The 23,553-nt window shown below is 53.7% G+C and overlaps 1 protein-coding gene across 2 annotated transcripts in view; it reads left to right on the forward strand.

The window, feature by feature from the left end:
• PCSK7 (proprotein convertase subtilisin/kexin type 7) overlaps positions 1 to 23,428 on the forward strand; it is a 26,214-nt gene extending 2,786 nt beyond the window's left edge. For both annotated transcript variants that reach the window (XM_081799415.1, XM_081799416.1), the window contains exons 3-17: positions 260 to 739; positions 1,395 to 1,529; positions 2,130 to 2,295; positions 3,699 to 3,789; positions 4,578 to 4,632; positions 5,321 to 5,459; positions 6,300 to 6,400; positions 8,991 to 9,158; positions 9,854 to 9,961; positions 10,401 to 10,503; positions 19,691 to 19,847; positions 20,400 to 20,494; positions 21,301 to 21,394; positions 21,582 to 21,699; positions 21,999 to 23,428. In XM_081799415.1, the coding sequence (XP_081655541.1) occupies positions 272 to 739; positions 1,395 to 1,529; positions 2,130 to 2,295; positions 3,699 to 3,789; positions 4,578 to 4,632; positions 5,321 to 5,459; positions 6,300 to 6,400; positions 8,991 to 9,158; positions 9,854 to 9,961; positions 10,401 to 10,503; positions 19,691 to 19,847; positions 20,400 to 20,494; positions 21,301 to 21,394; positions 21,582 to 21,699; positions 21,999 to 22,364 (2,364 nt within the window). In that variant the 5' untranslated portion in view covers positions 260 to 271 and the 3' untranslated portion in view covers positions 22,365 to 23,428. The remainder of the gene's footprint in view (positions 1 to 259; positions 740 to 1,394; positions 1,530 to 2,129; positions 2,296 to 3,698; positions 3,790 to 4,577; positions 4,633 to 5,320; positions 5,460 to 6,299; positions 6,401 to 8,990; positions 9,159 to 9,853; positions 9,962 to 10,400; positions 10,504 to 19,690; positions 19,848 to 20,399; positions 20,495 to 21,300; positions 21,395 to 21,581; positions 21,700 to 21,998) is intronic.
• The last annotated feature ends 125 nt before the right edge of the window (positions 23,429 to 23,553 follow it).

Genomic DNA, 23,553 nt, shown 5'->3' on the forward strand with positions numbered 1-23,553 from the left:
TTCTGCATGGAGCACTGGGTGTTATGCACAAACAATGAATCATGGAACACTTCATCTAGAACTAATGATGTAATGTATGGGGATTAACATAAGAATAAAAATAAATAAATAAATAAATAAATAAATAAAAAAGAGAGGATCAAGTGTTTAAAAATGTAAACGGAGTGGATTGGGGGTTTCTAGGTGTCATACGTGGGTGGCTCGGTGTCCCTGCAGATTCCCCGCAGGGGTCTCTGATGTCCTTTCTGTTTGTCTGCAGCCTACTGCTCTGATGCCGAAGGGGAGGCAGAAAGTGCCACACTTGGATGCCCCCCTGGGCCTCCCCGCCTGCCTCTGGCTGGAGTTGGCCGGGCTCTTCTTGCTGGTTCCCTGGGTCATGGGCCTGGCAGGGACGCATGGGCCCGGAGCGCAGGGCCCAGGGGGGCTAAGCTGGGCCGTGCACCTGGACAGCCTGGAAGGCGAGGGGCCAGAAGAGACCCTGGAGCAGAAGGCAGATGCCCTGGCCCGGGCAGCGGGGCTGCTGAACGCTGGGCGCATCGGGGAGCTCCAGGGGTACTACCTCCTCGTCCAGCCGGCCGGGCAGCAGCAGGAGCTGCCGGCGGAGGCCGTCCGGCGGCGGGCGGAGACTGTGTTAGCTGGGCACGAAGCTGTCCACTGGCACTCGGAGCAGAGGCTGCTCAAGCGGGCCAAGCGCAGCGTCCACTTCAATGACCCCAAGTACCCGCAGCAGTGGCACCTGGTAAGCCCGACCCAGCCGTCTTCAGCTCCCAGGCGGAGAAGTTTGGGGTGCTCTGTTCTCTAGAGGGCTTTTGTATTACTCTCCCGTGGCCCCCATCCTTTGCCTGAGGACACATTTCTGTTGGCTTCAGTGGCGTGTTTTGCCCTCGGGCTCCACCTTCCCTGTGCTCGCTTCTGGAGAGCCAGTGGACTGCAGAAGTGAGGGGGTGGGTGCTGGGGCGAGGCTGCCCGGGCTCAGATCCAGCTCCATCACTTACGTGAAGATCGTAACATTATATACCTGGTGGAGTTCTGGCTAGGAGGAGGGAATTCATATATGTGTGCCTCGCACTTGGTAAACACTTGGTACCACATGGCGTTATGTAATGTTCATAGGTTATACATCATGCGGCCTAATTATTGTATCCTCCAACCCTTGTCCTTGCCACCATTTCACTTGTATCACCGGTGAATGATGCCAGGCCTTCTGGAGAGCAAGGTGGTGGCAAAGCCCTCCCTTGTCCCTCTGTCCCCACCTAGACCTGTTGGTCTACAGCCACTGCCCGGCCCTTTGATGGTGGCCGAGCTAGCTCTGACTTATCTGTCTGTGAGCTGCGTCATGTGTCACTGGGCTCCCAAGGCTCTGGAAATAGCTTCTGACTCCGTGTCTCCTACAGAATAACCGGCGGAGCCCCGGCAGGGACATCAACGTGACAGGTGTGTGGGAACGCAATGTCACAGGGCGAGGGGTGACCGTGGTGGTGGTGGATGACGGAGTGGAGCACACCATCCAGGACATCGCACCCAACTACGTGAGTGGCCCTGGGACGCCCCCTCCGACTCCCGCGTCTTACCCCCTTCTTTATACGGCCCCAGTCTGGCCCCCTTTCTTACAGGTCCCTGGGCCACCCAAAAGGGCCTGGGATGTGGGATGGTGTTCTTCGTCCTCCCCTCTCCCCCAGCCAGCATTCCAGTCTGGTAGTTAAGACCAGGAAGAGGACTCCAAGTGGCACTTTTCCTGGTTCTGGTTGCTGCTCCCCGCCCTGGGCAGTAAGGAGTGGCCCCTGGAGGCAACTTCCCTCTCCCCATGAGTTCTGAGCACCTTCCTCTTCCAAAGCCTGGTCTTTAGGTAGCTCTAAGTCTCTTTTATCCTGGGCTTCCCAAGCCACGGAGCCATCTCCTGGACCTGTTTCTATAATGGACAAGAGAGAAGTTTGCTGAGGCCTGTGGCACTTCTCCGTTTTGCCCCACGTGTCCTGTTCTCATGTCTGCAGCCTGAGAGAGAGAGACGGGCCTGTTGCGCTGGCTGGGAGCCCCAAAGTCCCAGATTCCCCCAGGTCTCCTCTCCCCTGGACTCCAGGACCTACCCGTTACAACCTGTGAATGACCACATGTCCCCCCCAATGTTTCAGAGCCCTGAGGGCAGCTATGACCTCAACTCCAACGACCCTGACCCTATGCCACACCCGGATGTGGAGAATGGCAACCACCACGGCACAAGGTGTGCGGGAGAGATTGCCGCAGTGCCCAACAACAGCTTCTGTGCGGTCGGAGTGGCGTACGGGAGCCGCATAGCAGGTACCTTCTGCTCTAGCCTCGGTGGGCTTCTCCCGTGGTGATGGTCTTCACTCCCTGCCTGCCCCTCCCCCGAGCGCTGAACCGTGTTGATCCCACTCTCAACACACCTGGCATTGGGCAAAGGGTAAGCTTGTAATAGGTGTCTGTCAGACATATCAGTTCATTGATTTTGTTCAGTGCAGTGGTGTTTCAAACTTGTCATTAGCCGCAAACCCTATTATATAAAACAGATAAAAGGGGGAATGGCCTTGATGTGGGACAGAGGCCTCAAGCCCCAACCACTCAGTCACTTCCCCCCTTTTTCTGATCGTGGTTACATCCCATCAGATGACCCAACTCACTGGGGCGCCTGGGTGGCTCAGTCGGTTAAGCGACTGCCTTCGGCTCAGGTCATGATCCTGGAGTCCCGGGATCGAGTCCCGCGTCGGGCTCCCTGCTCGGCGGGGAGCCTGCTTCTCCCTCTGACCCTCCCCCCTCTCATGTACTCTCTCTCTCTCTCATTCTCGCTCTCTCAAATAAATAAATAAATCTTTAAAAAAAAAAAAAAATGACCCAACTCACTGTAACAATAACTCCTTTTCCTTATCTAGGTTATACTTGTATTTTCGTAATTTCCCAAGTACCCTTTTACCTGCCTTTCTTCCTTGTTCCGGTCTGTCTGTGGAGACACCCCTCCCATCTCCCAGCTCTCCAGCTCCCAGCCCTTCTGATGGTTGCTGTCTGCACTCCCTGCTTTCAGGAGAGCTGAGCAGCTCTGGCCCCCACTGGAGCTTGTTCTAAGGCTCTTTCTCTCAGTCTTTGTCCACCAAGGGAGAACGTGAAGGGCCTGAATGGGGGAGCCCTCCCAGACTGCTCAAAAGTGCGAGGAACCTGCAGACTGAACGGATTGGCTATATTCCTCTTACTCTCCAGCAGAGGGCAGCAGCCCTCTCCATAAATGAGCTCCAGAGTGAGCAAGAAACTTGAGAGCCAAGTCCCTTCTGAAAGCTCCGTTTGTCCCTACGTGGCCACCAGGATGTGACCCACCCCATTTTAGAGGGTGAAATTAGGCATCCATGGAGCAGTAATGGTAATGAGTACCATTTTTTGGACACCTTCCATGTGTCAAGCACCACACCGGGGCTCTATGTGATTAAGGATGCAAATAAGGGAACCTTGGCTACCTACATTCTAGCCCAGGCCTCTTCCCACCAGCCCGCATGATCCTTAAAATCCAAGATTTAGCATTCTGTTAAAAAAAGAAGAAAAAAAAACCATTCTGGTACATACACATGGTATAAAACCTCAAGGGTACCAGAGCGCTCAGAGGGAAAAGTAAGTCTCCACGTGTGGCTCGCCACCACTCAGCTCCCCGTCGGGCGGACCCGCGTGGTCGAGGAGCTGATGGGGCCCTCACCGCCTAGGTATCCGGGTACTGGACGGGCCCCTCACGGACAGCATGGAGGCCGTGGCATTCAACAAGCACTACCAGATCAACGACATCTACAGCTGCAGGTACGGCAGAGCCGGACACAAAGCCTCCGACGGCAGGGCAACAGGTGCCGACCGGGGTCCTCCCAGCTTCAGCCCGCAAGTCCATCACTCTTCTCTCTCCAGACCCCCGGCTGCTGGGTTCTCAGTCGTACGCCCCATATCACCCCAGTCATCGGGTTCCCAAATGACGAGTGCGCCGGTCTGCCCCGTGTTCACCTGTTTCATGAGCTCAGAAGGGCTCCTCCCCCACCACAGCCCAGCTGAATGCCCAGCACCAGTTCCCGCCACCCTACACACGTGAATGCACCCGCAGCCTCGGGTTCTGGTGATGGTTGGGGAGCGGCACCAATGGCACCCCAACCAGCACCCCCCTTAAATGCATGACATCATCCACAGTATACATTTCGCTTACCCAGGAACTTACACAGATGGAGTACTTCCTTTGCGGGTGCTCTGCCATCAAGCCTTGTCTGAGATCAGGAGATGGGTGGCCTCCTGTCCCTCTCTACCAATATGTATTGTCTCCTGCTCCCTAGGACCTGAGAAAGGATTTTTAGGGGCAGGTGAAAGTAGTCCTAAACTGGGAACGTTTCTAAGGAAACAAAGAACCTTGTCACATACTTCTGTTTTCCACTCTGGAGTGAGGGCTGGATCTTTGCACCCTGTGTCTTAAATCATGGGGGGCCTGAACTGGAATGCTTGGGAGGACAGGAAGAGCTCAGGCACGGGGGTGGTCAGTTGGGACTGGGAGGCCTGGCTGGGCCACCATAGTGGGGCTCTGGCTCTTCCCTCTGTGTATTTCTCAACAGCTGGGGACCCGATGATGATGGGAAGACAGTGGATGGCCCCCATCAGCTTGGAAAGGTAACTGAGCTGCATGAAGATTGCGAGACCCAGGACACCCTCTTCATTCAGGTCCCAGAACTACTGCAAGTCTCTCCCTTTCCCACCCTACCCCCGTTTGTGGTGCCAGACTCATGGCATCCAGCCCCAACACCTCCTTTTGGGCGAGTCCTCCTAACCTGGAGGTGGGGGAGCATGGGGGACACCAGTTCTTAGAGAAATGGAACAGTGCCTTGAGTTGTTTCCCTGTGATTTTGTGACCTGCCCCCACCCCCCGACCCCCCCATCACTGGCCCCACCGGATCTGATAAGCAGCGAACTCACATCAAACACTTGCTCAACTCACAGCTCCCTCCCCTTCTTGTTTCCATCTTTAAATCTCTCTCCCCGTTGCCCCAGTGCCTTTGGGCTTCTTTCCCCTTTTCTTTCTTTTTTTTTTTTTTTAAATATTTTATTTATTTATTTGAGACAGAGAGAATGAGAGGGAGGAGGGTCAGAGGGAGAAGCAGACTCCCCGCCGAGCAGGGAGCCCGATGCGGGACTCGATCCCGGGACTCCAGGATCATGACCTGAGCCGAAGGCAGTCGCTTAACCAACTGAGCCACCCAGGCGCCCTCCCCTTTTCTTTCTAGAAGGGGAGGAGGCTACTGGTATGGACGGTGGAGGTCTTTGAGTTCCTCAGCTGACGCAGGACCTTTTTGCTCCTCAGGCTGCCTTGCAACATGGGGTGATTGCTGGCCGCCGGGGCTTTGGGAGCATCTTTGTGGTGGCCAGCGGCAACGGGGGCCAGCACAACGACAACTGCAACTATGATGGCTATGCCAACTCCATCTACACCGTCACCATAGGTAGTGGCCTGGCGGGTCTGTGTGCCTGAGAGCATGTGTGTGCCGCTGCGTGGCGAGGGGCTCTGTGTTGGTGTGCGTGGGACTCAGTGGCGAACGGGCTGTGTGGTAGAAGGCTCACATCTTGGGGGGGGGGGTGTCCCTCAGTGGGGAGGGTGGAGGGTTGTGTATTTGGGGCGTGCCCTGGCTTCCATGGTGTCTGACTGTATGAGCACGATCTTCTCTTCCCGGTCATAGTTAAGGAGGGACTAGCCCTGCTTCAGAGCATCTCAGGGCCCTCCTTCGATGCCACCATACCCCGGGAACACTTTCAGCCCATCATCTGGCAGGCCTCCGCTCCAGCCTCTCTTCCCACGGGCCACTTGCCTCCTGCTTGAAGCCCTCCCTGACCCCCACTAGTCTGAATCAAATGCCTCGCACCTGTGCCCCCCACCACAGCATCTGCTGCCCGGGTTGTATTTACTTACCCTACTTGCTTCCTGACTTGGCTCCTTGAGATCAAGACTGTGGCCTTTTCCGTGTGGCCCTGATGCCTCTCACAGTGTGGGACCCACAGTAGATCATTAATAAGTGAATAAATACGGAGGAAGATGAATGTGTGAACAGATGGGTAGCTATAGAGTGGAGCCCCCCCCTCCCAGTTTTACATGGAGCCTACTGAAAGAATGGTGTTAGGGCCCAGAATCCCCTCTGCCATTTGAGGTTGCCTCTTCAGGTGAGGAGTGCGTGCCCGCTGAGGCATTTGGGCCACAGAGATCATTTTTTAAACTCAGGACAGCCTCCCAGATGACAACTCTGATATCATCAGGCCCCTAGCTCTCATTTCCCCTACTCTGTCCCCAGGCGCTGTGGATGAGGAGGGACGGATGCCTTTCTATGCCGAGGAGTGTGCCTCCATGCTGGCGGTCACCTTCAGTGGTGGGGACAAGATGCTCCGGAGCATCGTGAGTGCCTCCTGGGCCCTGCACTCCCTGCCCCTGTCCCACAAGACATCTCTCAGGCAGCACGGCCATATTTCTCTGGGTCCATGCTTCCCCGGCCCGCCCCTCCAATTCCTCCCCCTTCCCTAGCAGATCTGGGTCTCAGAGGGTATGCCACTGTTGGGAAATCAGAGCTGAGGACCCTAAACAAACCTGCACATGGTTTTTACCTTTAACATTTTAACTTACAAATATATATTTTGTTACTGGGACTAGTACGCATCACACTGATTAAAGAACTCTTTTGAAATGTCTTCCTTTGGTAGAATTTGGCCTTTGGCTGATTCCTGTGGGCTTAGGAAAAAAATCTTCATTCCACTGCTCTTTAGCCCTTACGTAAACACTGTGAGTTCTGGTCACGTTCCCCATCGGGAGTAAAGCCAGTGGTTGTCTTCATGGAATGGGCGGGAAAAGGAGTCTGGGAAATGCGTCTGTCAGCCTAAGAAACAGTTCTTTCCTTGGAGCTAGAATTGGAGCCATATCTAACGAGATCGGAGCAGGGGAGTGGGGCTTCTCACGCTGGGGAACCTTTTAAAGAATTCAGGGTCTGATGCCCACACCCAGCTGGCTTAGCTCCATCCCACCAGGCTTAGGCCAGGTCTCTGGCTTGGGACCCAGAGCTCCCTGCCTGTCCCTGCTGACCCGAAGAGAGTGATATGGGGATAGGAGCTCCAGGGAAAAGCTGGGCTGGAGCCTGGGGTTGTCCTTCTCCAGTGGCCTAGGTATGGATGTTTTTCTGGGGCCACTGGGAATCAGGCCGCTTTGTCCTCCTGCTGGGTCACATTCATTCTCCAAAACTGATACTCAGTTTTGCCAATAAGTGACTTCTGGCCAACACACAGTTCCAAGGCCCTGGGCCTGTGGCCCTCAGCCTCCCCCACCCAGAGAGAAAGAAAAAGGGAGTGGGCTGAAGGGAACATGTCAGAGGGGCTTTGCCCAGCAGTCAGGGGTCTGGTTCAAGGGCACCACACCTCCCCCACCCAGGCCAGGCTGGGTGAGGAGGAAGAGCAGGAGCAAACTATGCGTTTGGTGCCCTGGCAGAAACTGGGGGACCCACTCACCAGGAAGGCCTCCCCTAGCATGGCTGTGACCGGTGCTCAGCAGTGCCTGGCTGTTCTCCTAACTCCCCTCCCCCTCATGCCCCACCCCCCACCTTCCACCTTCCCTCTGAACTGTAACTGGTCCAGAAATGAAAAGAGAGTTTGTTGAGCCAAGCTCCCAACTTTTGGATGTCCTTGCCTTGGAAACCGCCTGTTGCCAGGGTCTGTTCAAGTGACCAGCTGTGTGGGGCAGCGGTCTTCCTGGGAGCAGGGCATGAGCATGTGCTGTCCCCCCGCGGGGTGCCTGGGGCGCTCCCCTGGACTTTCCTAGGGCTGCCCGGGGCTCCCGCCGCCGTTGGCATGTTCACCGCCCTCACAGCCACACACGAGACTGTCCCCGTGACGCTGTTTCCTTAACAGGAAAAACCCCATCTGCTCCCTGGCACAGACCAGCCTTCCCAGTCTCATTGAGACTACAACTTGGAGGGTTTTTTCCTTTTTCTTCTGGGAGAGCACGGTGTCGGAGTGAAAATTACATCTCTTGGCAACTGCTCTAACAGCTGGGAGGGAAGCAGTGAGTACAACGGAGAAAGGGCAGTTCTTGGCAGAAGTCAGCACCCTGGTATCTGACCCAAAGAGAAGCCTGGAAGAAAAAAATTCTCTAGTCTTAACATTGGCACCATGTCCTAGATCCAAAGAGCCACATCGGGGAGCAGATTTAGGCAAACCCTTTGTGGGTCCAGGGTTGATAAAGAGAACTTGAGGCCATCTCTCCCCTCGAGGTAACTCTCCTTCCCCACCCCCACCCCCACCGTCGCCTCCCACCTCAGAACCACAGGTAGAGAAGGGGGGCTCATGGGAACCACACTGAGGCACCAGGCCCAGAGCGGTGAGGCAGTTTGGGCCAGGGCGGGCAGGCCGTGTAGACATGAAGCCCACGCTGAGCTCACGGGGTGGGCAAGGACACAAGAGGAAACTGTGTCCTGGGAACACACTCCCTTTGTTCCCACTGATGTCACTCCAGCCTCTGTCGCTGAGCTGCCAAGTTGGATTTCCTTGAATGGTGCCGTCACTGTTGTCCCAGCTCCAGCTGGGGCCTGGGAGCTCCCCTGGCCACTTCCTCTGTCTAGCATGGCTGCGGGGCTTGGAGGGTTGGGGTGGGGAATTTGGGAAACCGTTACAGAGGAGCAGGAATCGGGAAAACTGTCCTCTGCACTTGAGGCGTCTCCCACAGCTCCATCTCCTTTCTGCCCACAACCAGACCCTCCTAAGTAGCTCTTTATCTTTATTCATCTTTTCTCAGTTCTCCAGAGCTTGTCCGGTGGGGCCTCGAAGGATTAAGGATCTCCTTTGTCCTGACCCGCTAGCGGGCCTCCCTCTGGTCAGAGACTCAGCTCTCACAAAGGAAGGGCCCACCTGACAGGCTTACTCTGAGCGCCCGTCCCCCATCCCCCTCTGCGCAGCACCTGGGAACTCCGTGTCTAACCCTGCCCCGCCCCCCATCCACTGCCCAGGTGACCACTGACTGGGACCTTCAGAAGGGCACAGGCTGCACCGAGGGCCACACAGGGACCTCCGCCGCAGCGCCCCTGGCGGCGGGCATGGTAGCCCTGATGCTGCAGGTGCGGCCCTGCCTCACGTGGCGGGACGTCCAGCACATCATTGTCTTCACAGCCACCCAGGTGAGACCCTCGCAGCCTTCCCCCCGCTTCTGCTTCCGCGGACTTGCAGGGAGCGGGAGGCTTCAGGCTCACCCGAAAGTGTGGTGCCAGATGCTTCTCAGAGTTGCCCATGTACAGAACAGGTGTGGGCGCCCCATCCAGATCGCAGGCCTGAACTCATTCTTGCCTGTTCTGCCTGAGCCATTTCACCTGCAGAGGAGTACTCTGGGCTCCCTTACTCCGGGGGCTGGTGACATCATGGGGCTTTGACCTTTCGTCCCAGCTCTCCTTGGGGAACCCATTCCTCGCGGCCTTAGTGGGAGAGTCTGGCCTGGGTCAGCCAGCAGGGCCAGCAAGGAAGCCAGAGTTACGTGGTTGACCTTAGAGTTGACCCTTGAACGACGTGTGGATCCGCTATAAATGTATTTTCTTTTCCTTAAGATTTTCTTAGTAACATTTTCTTTTCTCCAGCTGACTTTACTATAAGAATACAATATATAATAGATGTAACATACAAAATTTGTGTTTATCAGCTGTTTCTGTTCTCAGGAAAGCTTCTGGTCAGCAGCAGGCTATTAGTAGTTAAGGTTTGGGGAGTTAAGAGCTACACATGGATTTTCCACTGTGGGAGGAGGGGGTTAGCGCCCCTTGAACTTGTCCGAGGGCCACGTGTACTTGGGAATCCGAGAGACTAAGCAGGACCTCTGTTCCCTCAGTACGAGGACCGCCGCGCCGACTGGGTCACCAACGAGGCTGGCTTCAGCCACAGTCACCAGCACGGATTTGGCCTGCTCAATGCCTGGAGACTCGTTAACGCTGCCAAGGTGAACGGGTGTTGGCAGGGCAGGGACCCCTGCATGGAGTGACCGAGGGAGGGGGCCAAATGCCTAAAACCTTGCCTGGCACGTCATAGGTACTTAATAAATGTTCTTCATTTCGTTTACCCTCATGCCAGCTGATACCCATTTTTCAAACAGAGAAGCAGGCTCAACATTCTCACTGAAGTTTCTGAACTATTGGTAGAGAGTGTAGCTTGGGGCTGTCAGGGTGCTCTGGTTCTCCTCCTGCACCCTGGATCCAGCCGCTCGCTCTGGTTCTGTGTTTCGGTGCCGTAGGGAGCACTCCCGGGTGTCAGCAGGAGCCTCAGGAGTGAAAGGAGGTGATGAGGAGAGGAAAGATAAGAACAGCTGGGCCCTAAGGATCGAGTGGATGAGTGTGTGTGGTCCATCTTGTTCATTCACCACCACCCCTTTCCTTTAATAGATCTGGACCTCTGTCCCTTACTTAGCTTCCTATGTCAGCCCTGTGTTAAAAGAGAACAAGGCTATCCCGCTGTCCCCCCACTCACTGGAGGTCCTGTGGAATGGTAAGTAGCCAGCAGAAGGGGTTAATCTCGGGCCTGAGGTTTGGGGCGGGGTGCCCGGGAAGTCAAACTCCTAGTCCCTGCCCGATTCTACCCCCTTCCTTTAGGAGCTGAGCTCCAGCCAGACCTGTGGAGTTTTCTTTGACCATTTTAGGACATGTTGCTGCTTCTGACTTGGCTGGCCCCCTGGCTGCTTAAATAAGACCTTTCTCCTGAGTTACTAGTAGTGGAAGGAACTGCTGAGCAACCGGTTAGAAGGGCAGGAGGCGGGGGAGGAGTGGCCCTGGGACTTGAGCACACGAGGCAGGACTTGAACTACGCTGCTTTGACTCCCATGCCAGGAACTTGCCAGGCAATCCTCTTCAGCCCAGTGGCCTTTGGATGAAGTAAATGAATCTCGTCCTTTGACTCTCTGGCTTGGGTGATACAGAAGTCGGGTGGGGTGTTTCAGGGCGGGACAGGAGGATGCGGATGTCTCCCTGGGGCGCAGTTGTCTGTCTTCTGCCCCCGCCTCCATCACACCCAGGGTCAGTGGGATTGTGTGAAGTGCTTCGGGTCAGAGATGGGGTTTGCGTCGAGCACCGAGGTCGGACCCTTTCCCAGAGAAGAGGGAAGCTGGATGGGGATGCTTGGGCCTCTGTCAGCAGATTCCCCCGAGTTCCCGTGTGGGAGTTTCCCTACTCCCAGCTCTGAGGGGGGTTTTTCTTTTTTTTTTTTTCCCTTGAAGAATTTTGCCAGGCAGAGTTATTTGCTTATTTTTTGTGAAGATTGAAGCATGCCATGTTTTGGGCCCAAATTAGAACTCCGTGCTCACTTACCCCGGTTTGCTCCTAGAAAGTGATCAAACCAGAGCAAGAACAGAGGAGGAATGGCCAAAGAAGGGAGCCCAGAAGGGAGGGGCAAGGACAGCTTCCCTCGGGTGGAGGTCTCCCTGAGAAGGGTTCTGTTGTCTCTCTCCCTAACCATGGCCAGCACTTGCCCAGCTTCCCTCTACGTGGAAGGAAATCCATGGGCCCGGTTCATCGCGTTTTCCGTAAAAGGAATGCTATCTTGGAAAGGGCATCAGCCAAGGCAGAGAAGTGCAGGAACATTCCTGGGAATGCAGTTCAGTCGGAACCCCCGGGCTTTGCACTGATGGGTCTTGGAGATGGCGTGCCTTTTAACTGGGACCTCTCACCCAGGACTCCCCCTCTGTCCTTTAAGTAACAAAGTAATGCATAGGCGCACTTGTCAAATGGGAGTTGACTTAGAAGAGGGTTGGGGGCCTTTCCAGCCTCATCATCCTCTGCTTCCCACTGACCAGGGAACATTGCCCCAGCATGTGACAGACCTTCCCAGCAACAGCTTGTTTGTCACTGGGAAGCACAAAAGCAAGGACACGTTGTCCTGCGCCGAGGAGAGTGGGAAATGGGGTAGTGGGAAGAGAGGGTGAAGCAAAAGAAGGCGTAGGCCCCGAGTTTTCTAGTGTGGAGGGCAGGAGGCAGGACGGCTGTGAGTTTCTGAGCTCAGCAAAGGTGTCTTCCCCTCTGTTGGGACTCCGCTTAGCCCCCAAGCAGACAGGACGGAAAGTCCAAGCTTGTGGGCATGCTCGGACGCCGAAGGGAGTCTAGTTAATACAGATACGCCCCTGTGACCAAGCTTTGGTCTCTTCTCCCAAGACCTGGGTGAATCGGTGTCTGAGGGCCCAAAGTGAACTTTCTGTCAGGTGCAGGGAGCTGAACGTCGCTGAGAGAACAGAGGGGGTGCAGTACTGCTAAGACTCTAGAGCCGTGGTGTCCCGCAGAACTTTCCACAGCGATGGAAATGTTCTCTATCTGTGCTGCTCAATTCAGAGGCCACTGGCCGCATGAGGCTATTCAACACTTAAAATGTGGCTAATGTGAGTGAGGAGCTAAGTTTTAATTGTATTAGATTTAAATTTGAATGAATAACCACGCATGGCCTGTGGCTGCCGGACTGGGCAGTGCAGTGCTGGGGCCAGATAGGATGAGGGCGAAACAGGGGTGGGGGCCCCTTGGTTCCTTTAGATCTGACTCTGGGTCTGAAATCTCCACCAGAGGGTAGGAGGGACAGTGGGGTTTGGGAGGAGCGTCTACAACACAAGAGAGTCTGCACGTATTCAGGAAATTTCCTGAAACCCCTTGCGCTTGCCCTTTCATCCTGTTTGCAGCCTGAGGGTAACTGGCTAAGCCTCTGCGTAGGCAAGAGTCCTGTTCCTTCGCTTACACCTCCCCCGTCACCCACCGTCTCCGTCTCCACTGACTCTTCCTTCTGCCGTCACACATCCTCGGGTCACCTACCGGGAAACAACTGAAAGTCCCTGGTGGCCTTTAACCCGGAACCCTTAAAAGTGAATGAACTAAAGCTACTGCTCACTGTTATCACCCCCTCTCTCTACCACTGAAGACTCGGTTCATTGCTCACAGTGCCACGTTCCCTGGTCAGGCCCAGGGCCTAGTTCAGAGTTCACCCTTCTCGACCTTTCTGCGGCTCTGACCCTATTCATGGGGCCCTGGCAGCAGCCTCCACGACCTCCTCTGCTCCAGAGCCCTCTCCTGGCTTCTCCACCGAGGTCCTCGTGTCCTTTGTGAGCTCGGTCACCATTCCCAGACCAGGAGTGCCTCTTCAGACTCCACCCTGGTTCTCTCTCCTCCCTTGCGTGTCTCCCTCCGTCGTGCAGTGGTTTTCACGACTTCAGCTACCACCTCTCCACAAGTGATTCTTAGCTCACAGTCTCTTCCTCTGATCCCTCACAGTGGGAGGGTTAGAGATTATCATAGCTTCCGCAACATCACGAGCAAAGGAAGCCCCAGGACCTTCTGGCCAAGGGGTGAGAGTCGAAAAAGACCGTGACTTACCAAAGGCCAAATAAGAATATTAAGATGATCATCATCAAAATGACTTGAATGCTTTTTACAAACCAAGCACTATTCTGAGTATTCCTTCATTTGATGTGGTATGTGATTTGGCTCACTTGGTTCTAGCGGCCCCATATGCACGGTCACCTAAGTCTCTGTCCGCACCAGTAAGGGCATGAGGCATACCCCCTCACACATCCTAACACAGACGAGCTCTCGCAGGGCTCTCTTTGGATTCCATTCTATTCCATAATGTTCTGGAACGTGGCATTGACTCTCCGTGAGCCCCTTGTCTGCCACGCTAATGCTCTCCTCCAGCCATGCCACCCGTATCTCCCTGCAGCTTTCTATGCCTACGCCACCGTGCGCTGTTGGGTCTCCCACCAACACGTGGCCCATCACATATACATTTCAGATTTCATTGTCACCCTTCAAAAGCCAGCTTGCTCTCCAGGTTTCTCCCATTTTCCGTCAGAGCCATTGCCATTCCCTAGACTCACACGCTGGAAGCTCTGGGGTTGTCAGCCCCTCTGTGTCCCTTGCTTCTCCCCAGGTCTTCCCCTGTCCATTCCCCTGCAATGGAGTCTCTCACGTATTTCTCTGAAATGTCTCTCAATTGATTCACTCATTCATTCTGCTAATGCGAGACCTACCTCATTCCAGGCACTGTATTAAGTTCTGGGGATTCAGAGATAAGACAGGATTCCTGCCCTCAGAAGCTCACAGTCTGGTAGGCGGAAGGCAGCCCGTCTGCGGTAGAGATGACACGGCTGTCAGAGATGGCTCCCACCCAGGGAAGACAGGAGGGCTCTCGGAGAAGCTAGGGACTGACCTGAGCTGGGGGAAGAGGGGAGGAGAGGGACATCCAGACAGCAGGGGCCACACATGCAGAGTCGACAGAGCTTCGGGGAGCCTCGAGTCGTGTGGTATGTCTGGGGCAGGGGTGTGAGGGGCAGGGCCAGATAGAACTGCAGGGACCTGGCCTGGAAGTCTGTGTGTGCGGAGCCTTCGAGATAAGTTGTCACCAGTTGCTGGTAGGGAAGGGTGAAGGAGAGCAGTCCCTTGTCTTTTAGAGCTGTATACTCAGTCTCTGCTGATAAGATAACAGGGTGCCTGGGGATGCCTTCACACCACTCTGGGAAGGGGAAGAAGTGGGGACCATTGATGAAACAAGATTGGCCATATATTGATAATTATCGGAGTTAGGTGTTGAGAACATCTGTTCCATTTTTTATATATGCCTGGAATTTTCTGTAGTAAGAATGTATATATAATATGAATGTATATATAAATATATATGTGCATTTATATTTTTTAATATGTAAAAAGATTTCTAAGTTTTTGAGCTTGAGCAACTGTCTAGTTAGTATTGTCATCAAATGAGATGAAAAACCCAGGCCAAAGAACAGATCTGGGCAAGGGCTGGGGAGTATGAAGGACCAAGGCCTGGAATTTGGCTCTGCTGTTTGCAGCTTCTTGGGGCAACATCTAAAGGTTATATCCAGAAAGTGGTTGATGAAATAAGTTCAAAGGTCTAGACTGGTGGCAATGATTTGGCAGTCACCAGCATAAAAAGAGAAGAAAAGGCCTGGGGAAGAGTGAGGTCCCCAGGGTTGGTGGGCTGACAAAGGAGAAAAGGATAAAAGAGGACCCGGGACACAGACTACATTAAAGGCGTGGACCAAGGAAAGCCGCTTCCGAAGGAAAACAGGAGCGATGAGATGGGCCGGTGGGGGTGGGGGGTAGGAGGAAGTCAGGAGGAGGGTATCGTGGGAATTTGGGGCTGTCTCAGTGAGAGAGGGCAAGGAGACAAGGACAGAAGGGGCGGCCCAGGGTTTGCCACACAGGCCCCTGGTGCCCTCGAGAACTGTTTCTGGGTACTCACAGGGGCAAAAGCTCCATCGTACCTGGTTGAATAATTCATGGAGGCAGGAGAAGATTTCTGGTTAAAGATGGCAAATTGTTAGGTTCTTTTATTTCCTCTTTCTCCCAAAACCTCACCAAAATAAGAATAAAGGAATAAAAATTGTATAAGCACAAGGACAAAGAGAATGGGAGAGAGACCTCAGCAAATGAGAGATTTCTTCACATTTTTGGAAGATGAAAAATGAATGGAGAAGTGAGCAGGGCTGAGGAAATTGCATACCAAATGCCTGCAAGGATGATACTAAGAAATAAGCCCCTTCATGCCACACAGTGCCAATGGCCTCAGGACTTGGAAGTCCCATGTGCTCCAGGAGACAGAGATGAAGTATGAGGTGGAAAATAGGGATTGGTGAAAAGATAGATGCCAGGGCACCTTCTCCCATCCTTGGCAGCCAGGTGATGTCCCTTCCCTATGCCAATGCCAGCAGGAGTTGGGAAGTTTATTCTCCAGGGACAGGGAGTGTCCTGGGAGAGGGGGACCCTTCCCTCCAAGCCAGCTGCCCAGATCCCAAGGCCCTGGCAGCCAGGAGATCGGTGGCTCCTCTCTGGAGCAATGGAAGGACCCCTCATCGAAAGACTTGGAGATATGGATATGGAGGGCTTCTCCATGAACCAGTCAGGTGCCAGGCCAACTAACTTTAGGGAAGCCTACCAGTATAAAACTCCACCCATGCTTAGAGCTTCCAACTGGCTCTAAGCTAATAGGGATCACTGGCAATTGAGGGGAAAAAATTTTTTTTTAAATATTTATTTATTTGACAGAGAGAGACAGCGAGAGAGGGAACACAAGCAGGGGGAGTGGGAGAGGGAGAAGCAGGCTTCCCACGGAGCAGGGAGCCCGATGTGGGGCTCGATCCCAGGACCCTGGGATCATGACCTGAGTCGAAGGCAGACGCTTAACAACTGAGCCACCCAGGCGCCCTGGAAAAAAAAATTTTTTTTTCAGGCTAATAGGGATCACTAGCCATTTGGAAAAAAAAAAAAAAAAAAACCTCCAAATCCTGAGGATGATTGTTTTCAGTCACTAAAACTCAGCTGAACTGATTATCCTGGGATATGGGATAAGTACGGGGAGGGATATATGGGAAAGTAGAATAAGGATACTTTCAGACATTGTCTGAAACTGCTGGGAGAGGCAGCTGTTCTACAAGGAAGGATAAACCAAGGGAAGGAGAGGATGGGGGAGAAAAAGAGGGAGTGTGGACAGAGAGGAGACAGAGCCCAAGGCAGGAGAGGAACATCCCAACCCAGGGGCAGCGGATAGGAACAGGAGACAGGGAGCCAGAGATGGAGTCTCCGGGGGAAAGTGGCACTGAGGGAGCTTCTGATCTGTTTGTTCATTTGAAGAAATAGTATTCAGATAGGTTATGCAGTTTGGGAAGAATGAGTAATGGGGGACATGAGTTGAAATAAACCAAAAAACAGGGCAATTATTAACGCCAGAGGGGACATCAGCAAATTGTTCAGAAAATGAAATATAATCATTATATACTACTTGGCTAAATTCCATATGATATTTATAGGGTCATAGTAAGGAAACAAAAGATTAACTAAAAGTGGTGATGTAATTATTTTGAGAGGATGGAGGGGAGGGCAGGGTAGGAAGAAGGTCTGGGTGTGGTGTTAAATCCTCATCTGCTTTAACTAGAAGTCGATAAATAATGTCTGAAACTGATAAACCATGAAATAGTCACACATGCCTATTATTTGGAAACATGAAGGTAGATCCCAGAAGGAAACAACCAAAAGCAATAAGAAGTGTTTGCTTCTGGGGAGTGGCTCACAAAGGTGGTGAGGAATGGGGTAGGAAATTGTTCTTTTACTTTTAAAACCATGTAGACTGTCTTGACAGGAAAAAATGTTAAGAATGAATGGGAGGGTAAGAAGTAGAGATAGTGAATGTAGACATCTTTTCCAGGAACTTTACCAGTAAAGGAAAAGTAATATCTGATACTTACATGGTCTTAATACTCAGTACTGTGCTAAGTACTTTATGTGTATGAACTAATATAATCCTCCTATCAACCCTACAAAGTAGGTACTGTTACTATCCAAGTTTTCTAGATAAGGAATCAGTTCTCTGAGCTAGGACAGGGCAGACTGGGATTTGAACCCAGTCTGGATGGCTCCAGAGCCCACGTTCTTCACACCAGTGGGCAGAAGAAAGTGAAGAGTTGAGAAAGGGTTTATTTGTTTTTGTTTTTCATCTGTGGTAGGAAAGACGTAAGCAAGAAGATCCAGCCAAGAAGATGGCTAATGGGGCTGGTCCAATGTTGGACTCTTGCCAACCAGTTACGTGAAAGGAAAAAACAAAGGAGCCTGAGAGAGTAAACAAGAGGGTGTTGGAGAGCTGAGCTGCGGGATCTTAGACGCTAGGAAAAGAGGAGCTGGATGGCACTCAAGGAAATGAAGGAAGGGATCAAAAAGGGTGTGGGGAATGCAGAGAGATGTCCTTGTTTTCAGAGAAGGTGGGGCATGGGCTTTGAAGACTTGCCAGATGGAATGAAAGGCCATTCACTCGTGCACACATCTGTGCCCAGAGAGAGGTCAAGATTGTTATTTCCCAACATGTTATCAGGAAGTGGGGGAGCTTCTTTGTTGTCATTTTTGCTCAGCTACTCTCCTGATTGGCCGTCAGTTAATTTGCATTGTTATCTGATGAAACCCACAATGAGAGTTTCTAAACCGTTCAGAAGTGAGGCAGTCCCAGATAAGGACAAGGCCTGGGGTGTGGTCGCGGAAGTGGGTGCGGATGTGGGGTGGACCGAGGAGGTAAACAGTATGAGGTCACGACGATGCGGGACAGCAGCCCCCTGAGCACCTGAGCGCCGAGGGGGGGCCGGTGCGTTTCGGTGGCGAGCGCAGCGGAGGGGGCTGAGCAGGAGGCCAGCGGGCAGGGGGCCTCTGAAGGACGGAAGGTGGTGTCACAGATTCTTGCCCTTTGCTCCTCCTCCTTCCATCCTAGCTGTGCATGCTCTCCCTGGAAGGTGCAGGTGCTGGTCTCCGCCTCGCCCGTCGGAATGGATCCGTGGAGGAGGTGCTTTAGAAAGAATTGTTTCTCCTTGCCACCTAATTTTTTTTTTTTTTAAAGATTTTATTTATTTATTTGACAGAGAGACACACAGCGAGAGAGGGAACACAGGCAGGGGGAGTGGGAAAGGGAGAAGCAGGCTTCCCGCCGAGCAGGGAGCCCAATGTGGGGCTCGATCCCAGCACCCTGGGATCATGACCTGAGCCGAAGGCAGACGCTTAACGACTGAGCCACCCAGGCACCCCAACCACCTAATTTTTTAATATTCCCCAGTTGAGTCTTGCCCTTCAGTCGTTTGTGTTTTTCTTAAACTTTGTTTTGAAATACCTGTAGATTCGCAGGGAACTGCAAAGCAGAGCTCAGGGGAGTTTCACGCACCCTTCTCCCCGTGTGAATGTCTGAAACAATTCCAGTCCAGTACCAAAACCAGTACAAGGACATTGCTATGGTCCATAAAGCATATTCAGATCTCACCTGCCAGACACGCACTCCTATTTGTACGAGTATGTGTGTCCGGGTGGGGGCGGGGCTCCCTGTAGGTTTACCACACGTCTAGCCTCGTGTATCCACCACTACAGCCAAGATCCAGAACACCCCAGCCTCACTAGACTCCATCATGTCACCCCTCTGTGGCCGTGCCCGCGCCCTCGGCCCCATCCCACGTGCCTGGCAGCCACCCATTTGGCATCCGTCTCCACGCTTGTGTCGTTCATGAGTATTACACAACAGAAGTCACGCTCTCTGTGTCCTTGTGAGGTGGGCTTCTTTTCATTCAGCATCATTTCCTCCAAGTGTATTCACTTGAGTAGTTTTTTAGAAATTTGTACTGCCTTCCGTATGAAACTCGTTCGTTCCCCACCCACATTTGGACTGTCTCCCCTCCTGGAACGTACCACTGCCTACCAGCACTCTACTGGTCTGCGTTCATCTCCTTCTGCGGACGGTCTCCCTGCCCTGTGCCTAGAGCCTGTCTGTTAGGTACTCCTCACACCATCTCGTTCTCCACTTGCAGGTAGAAGGCAGAGATCATGTCCAACTTACCTTTCTATCCCCAGCATCTAGTACAGTGCCTGAAATGCAGGAGGTACTCAGTAAATTCTTTTTTGAATGAATGAATGGTGGAAGCTGCTCTGTTTGGTTCTTATATTGTGTCTTGAATATGTGATCTTCCCAATGAGACTCTAAACTAGCCTGTCAGCCCCTCGAAAGTGGCCACGACATCCCGTTTACTCGCGCGCACTGGGTCCCAGTTAGGGCTGCGTTAGGTGTGTGTATGTGGTTCGGTGAGTATGTGCCTTTGTGTGTGTGGGGAGGAAGTGAGGGCGTAAGTGTTGATGGGGCCGGTTTCCCAGCTGCCCAGCCTGACTCCCCACAGTCAGCAGGACGGACCTGGAGATGTCGGGGCTGAAGACGCTCGAGCATGTGGCAGTGACCGTCTCCATCACTCATCCACGACGCGGCAGCTTGGAACTGAAACTGTTTTGCCCCAGTGGCATGATGTCCCTTATCGGCGCCCCCCGCAGCATGGACTCGTACGTATGCCTGCCCGTGCCTTCTGAGGTTTTTTGGGCAATGAGGGCCTTGGCAAGGAAAGGATAGAGGGAAAGTGGGCGCCGGCACGTCCTCAGCTGTCCTGGCACGGGCTGGCCGGGGCAGCGGGAAGCCATTTCCTCCCTGCTTTGTAGAAGTCACTTACAACGAGCAAAGCACTGCACTTTACTTTCTCTAATCCTTACAAGAACGATGCAGAGGAGACTTTACTCTCCTTTTACAAAAGAGGAAACAAGTCACAGAGCTAGTAAGTGCCTGAGGAAGTAACACTAAGCCTAGATCTCTCGAGCTCCCCGGCCTGTGCTCTCTCTACATTTGCTTTTCCCACTAGGACATGTTGACAGGAGTCCTTCATCTCAGAGGATCCCTGGGGAAGGGACAGCGCTTGGGGACCCCTTGTGGCACGCTCCCCAGTGGCTGTAGCTCAGGCCACAACGGCTATGTTTTGATGGTTAGGAAATCATGTTTGTGGGCAAAGGGTCGGTTTCCTGCCCCACGCCTTCCGGGTTTTCTACTCTTTTCTTCTCCCCCAGAGATCCCAATGGCTTCAATGATTGGACCTTCTCCACTGTGCGGTGCTGGGGGGAAAGAGCAAAGGGGACTTACAGACTCGTGATCAGGGATGTAGGTAAGCCTGCCTGCCCTTCCGTCTGGTCCCTCTGGAGCTCAGAGTCCCCGCAGAAACCATCCCATGGAGGAGACATAGGGTTGCCATTGGACCGACAGGGTAGATGCCAAGAAATATACCCCATCTAAAATATGGGCACTGAAATCTAAAATTGTTCATTGATACTACCTCTCATATTCCTTGGAGAAGTGACTGATCCATTTTTCCTCAGGATAGCAACAAAAATTCCTTGTTGAAACCACATTTCAAGTCCTTTCACATATAACCATCCTTCGACCAGCCCTGGTAGGCAGGTAAGGGCAGGACTAATTTTCACCATTTTTTGTTTTTGTTTTCTGTTTTTTGTTTTTTTGTTTTTTTTAAACTGAGGCCCACCCAGAGGTCTGAAGTGACTGGTGCAAGGTCATACAATATTCCAGTGAGAAGACTGGAAACCGAACCCAACTCTCCTGGCTTCCAGCCAAGTTAGGTATTCACTAGACTGCTGGTTTTCAAACCTTTCTTTAATTTAGTAGAAGGACATTTTTTTTTCCAAGCAAAATCCCAGCTGAAACCCTAAAATATGGAAGAGAGAAAGGCAGAACGTCTTTGCTTCGGAGTCACACCTTTCAGCCTCCCCGTCTCCATCCCTGAGGGCCCCCCCCCCCCCCCGCGAGGCACATCTGCAGAACCCCTGGGCCGTGGGACACAGACCACTGCGGCGGCAGAGTGTGCGGGTCGAGTGCCCCCAGGCGGCGGGGCGGGCGGGGCTGTTTGCGCGGCCGGCGGAGGGGCGGGCCTCACGACTGCCCGGCTTGCTGCTCTAGGAGACGAGCTGCTCAGGGCTGGCACCCTCCGGCAGTGGCAGCTGACCCTCTACGGCTCTGTGTGGAGTCCAGTGGACATCAGGGACAGGCAAAGGTGGGTGCCAGGCGCGGGTGCGGGGGGGGCAGCTCCTGGGGCCGGAAGAGGCCACGTAGGGAGTTCCACCTCCCTGGGAACCCGCAGCACGCCCGCCCCTTCTTGCTGTGGGGCATCCTCCCTCTCCAGGTGTGAGGTGGGAGAACCAAGCTCAGGAGGGCGTCCTCATCTCTTTTGTTCTCCACAGACTGTTAGAAAGTGCCATGAGTGGAAAATACCTGCATGATGGCTTCACTCTGCCCTGCCCTCCCGGGCTGAAAATCCCCGAGGAGGACGGTTACACCATCACCCCTAACACCCTCAAGGTGCGAGGGCCCAGCCTCCAGCTCCAGGCGGGTGGGCAGGCAGGAGTGTCCTGGGGGATTTAGTCCTTGCTGGGGTACTCCAGGTGACTTGAGAAGTGGGGGGTTCGGAGGAGCTGGCCGGGTCCCCACTCGACTAGCTAGCTCTGAGAGGGCGCTCCTTGGGTGGGGGAGGCGAGTGCTTTGGGGCAGGAGAGGCAGTCCCTGGAAGGTGACAGACTTTCTGAGCTCATTGTTCTGGGTTGAGAAAAGCCACAGGCTTTGGGAAACCATCCCTAACTTGGGTGCTTGACTTTTACCAGACTCTGGTGCTGGTGGGCAGTTTTGCCATCTTCTGGACCCTTTACTACATGCTGGAAATATACCTGAGCCAGAGGAATGTGGCCTCTCACCGAGTTTGTAGGAATGGACCCTGCCACTGGCCCCAACGAAGCCAAAAAGCCAGAGAGGAGGGGACAGAACTAGAATCAGTGCCACTTTACAACAGCAAGGATCCAGATGCAGTGGAGACAGAAAGTGAGGGCCCTCCCACCACCTCTGATCTCCTTGCCCCAGACCTGCTGGATCGAGGGGACTGGGGCCTGTCCCAGGACAGGAGTACCCTGAACTGCCCTCATCATCACCTAGCCCCAGACCTGTTGCAGGGGAAAGAGGAGCAGATTTGCTGATGCAAGGCTCAACAGGCTCGACATGGGACAGGTTCTTCCTTCCCAAAGCTGGGGAAGCCTGGAAGGCTGCTCCGAAGTCCCGGGAGCTCTGGGGAGAAGGCAGCCCTGATGCTAACATCAAGAATCCACAGGCCGAAAGAGCACCCTCTGACTACACTCAGGGAGGGCGAGGGCCTTCTTAAGGTGCAGTGACAGAGGAATCGTGCCGGAGAATAGTGTGGCCACGCCATTGGATCTTCCTCCGACTGAACAGGAGCTTCTGGTGACAAGGTCTTGGACAAGGGCTCGGCCCCCCCTAGTTGGGCAGGCCTGCCTCCTCGTTTCTCCTGGGCAAGCTGGTGATGTGGGTCATAGGGACCCTCACCCATGCATGGGTGGGACAGGGCCTGCTATGGCCAGAAGAGCCTCTCCACAGAAACGTCACTGGGGTCCCTCGGGAAGCGGGCTTGGGGTGAAGGCTGAGAAGAGCCCGTGGATATATGCCTGTCCTTCTAATGACCCAGGACCTAGAAACTGCAGTCTTTTCCTCTCCCTCCCCCCCTTTCTGCCTCCGCCTGGAACCTCAGACCTACTGGTATGGCAGTTAGCCCTCAGCCCAGCACACCCGCCCTGAAAGCAGCTGCCTCCCTGAGCCCTGATCAGAAGCCAACCTTGAACACACCCCTGACTCCTTCACCGTCGCCCCCCACCCTCCATCCTGAAGGATCGGTACAATGCTCCTGGCAAAGCCGCGGATGGGCGCAGCTCCCCAGGGCCTGCGCGGCTTCACTAGGTGGGTCTGCAGCAGGACTATGACAGGGGTCGGCCACTGCCACTCCAGCCCTGCGACCACCCTGTCTTCCTCTGCAAAGCGCTCAGGGAAATGGCCTTACCCCCCGGAGGCCAGCCGTCTGCCTGACCGGCTGGGACTCCTCCTGGCCTGGGCCTCCTCCCCTCTTCTGAGCTAGTTGGTTGATCTAAAAAATTTTTTTTTTACGCTTAAGATTTGGGTTTCTCTTTTCACAGCAACATTTGGTTGAATGTTTTTCTGCACAGCTTTTCCAAAATAAAAACCTTCCACGCAACTCTGCCGCTCCCCATCCCCTTTCATCTGCCTCCCAGAGCTCATGAAAGTTGCCAAGTCGCTCCTCTTGGCCTTCGGTCCCCAGTTCCTGAGATCCACTCTCCTCCTTCCTCTGCCTGGGCCTCT

This window comes from Leptonychotes weddellii, chromosome 11 (assembly GCF_054177405.1).
Source record: "Leptonychotes weddellii isolate Sample4059 chromosome 11, ASM5417740v2, whole genome shotgun sequence".
NCBI lineage: Eukaryota > Metazoa > Chordata > Mammalia > Carnivora > Phocidae > Leptonychotes > Leptonychotes weddellii.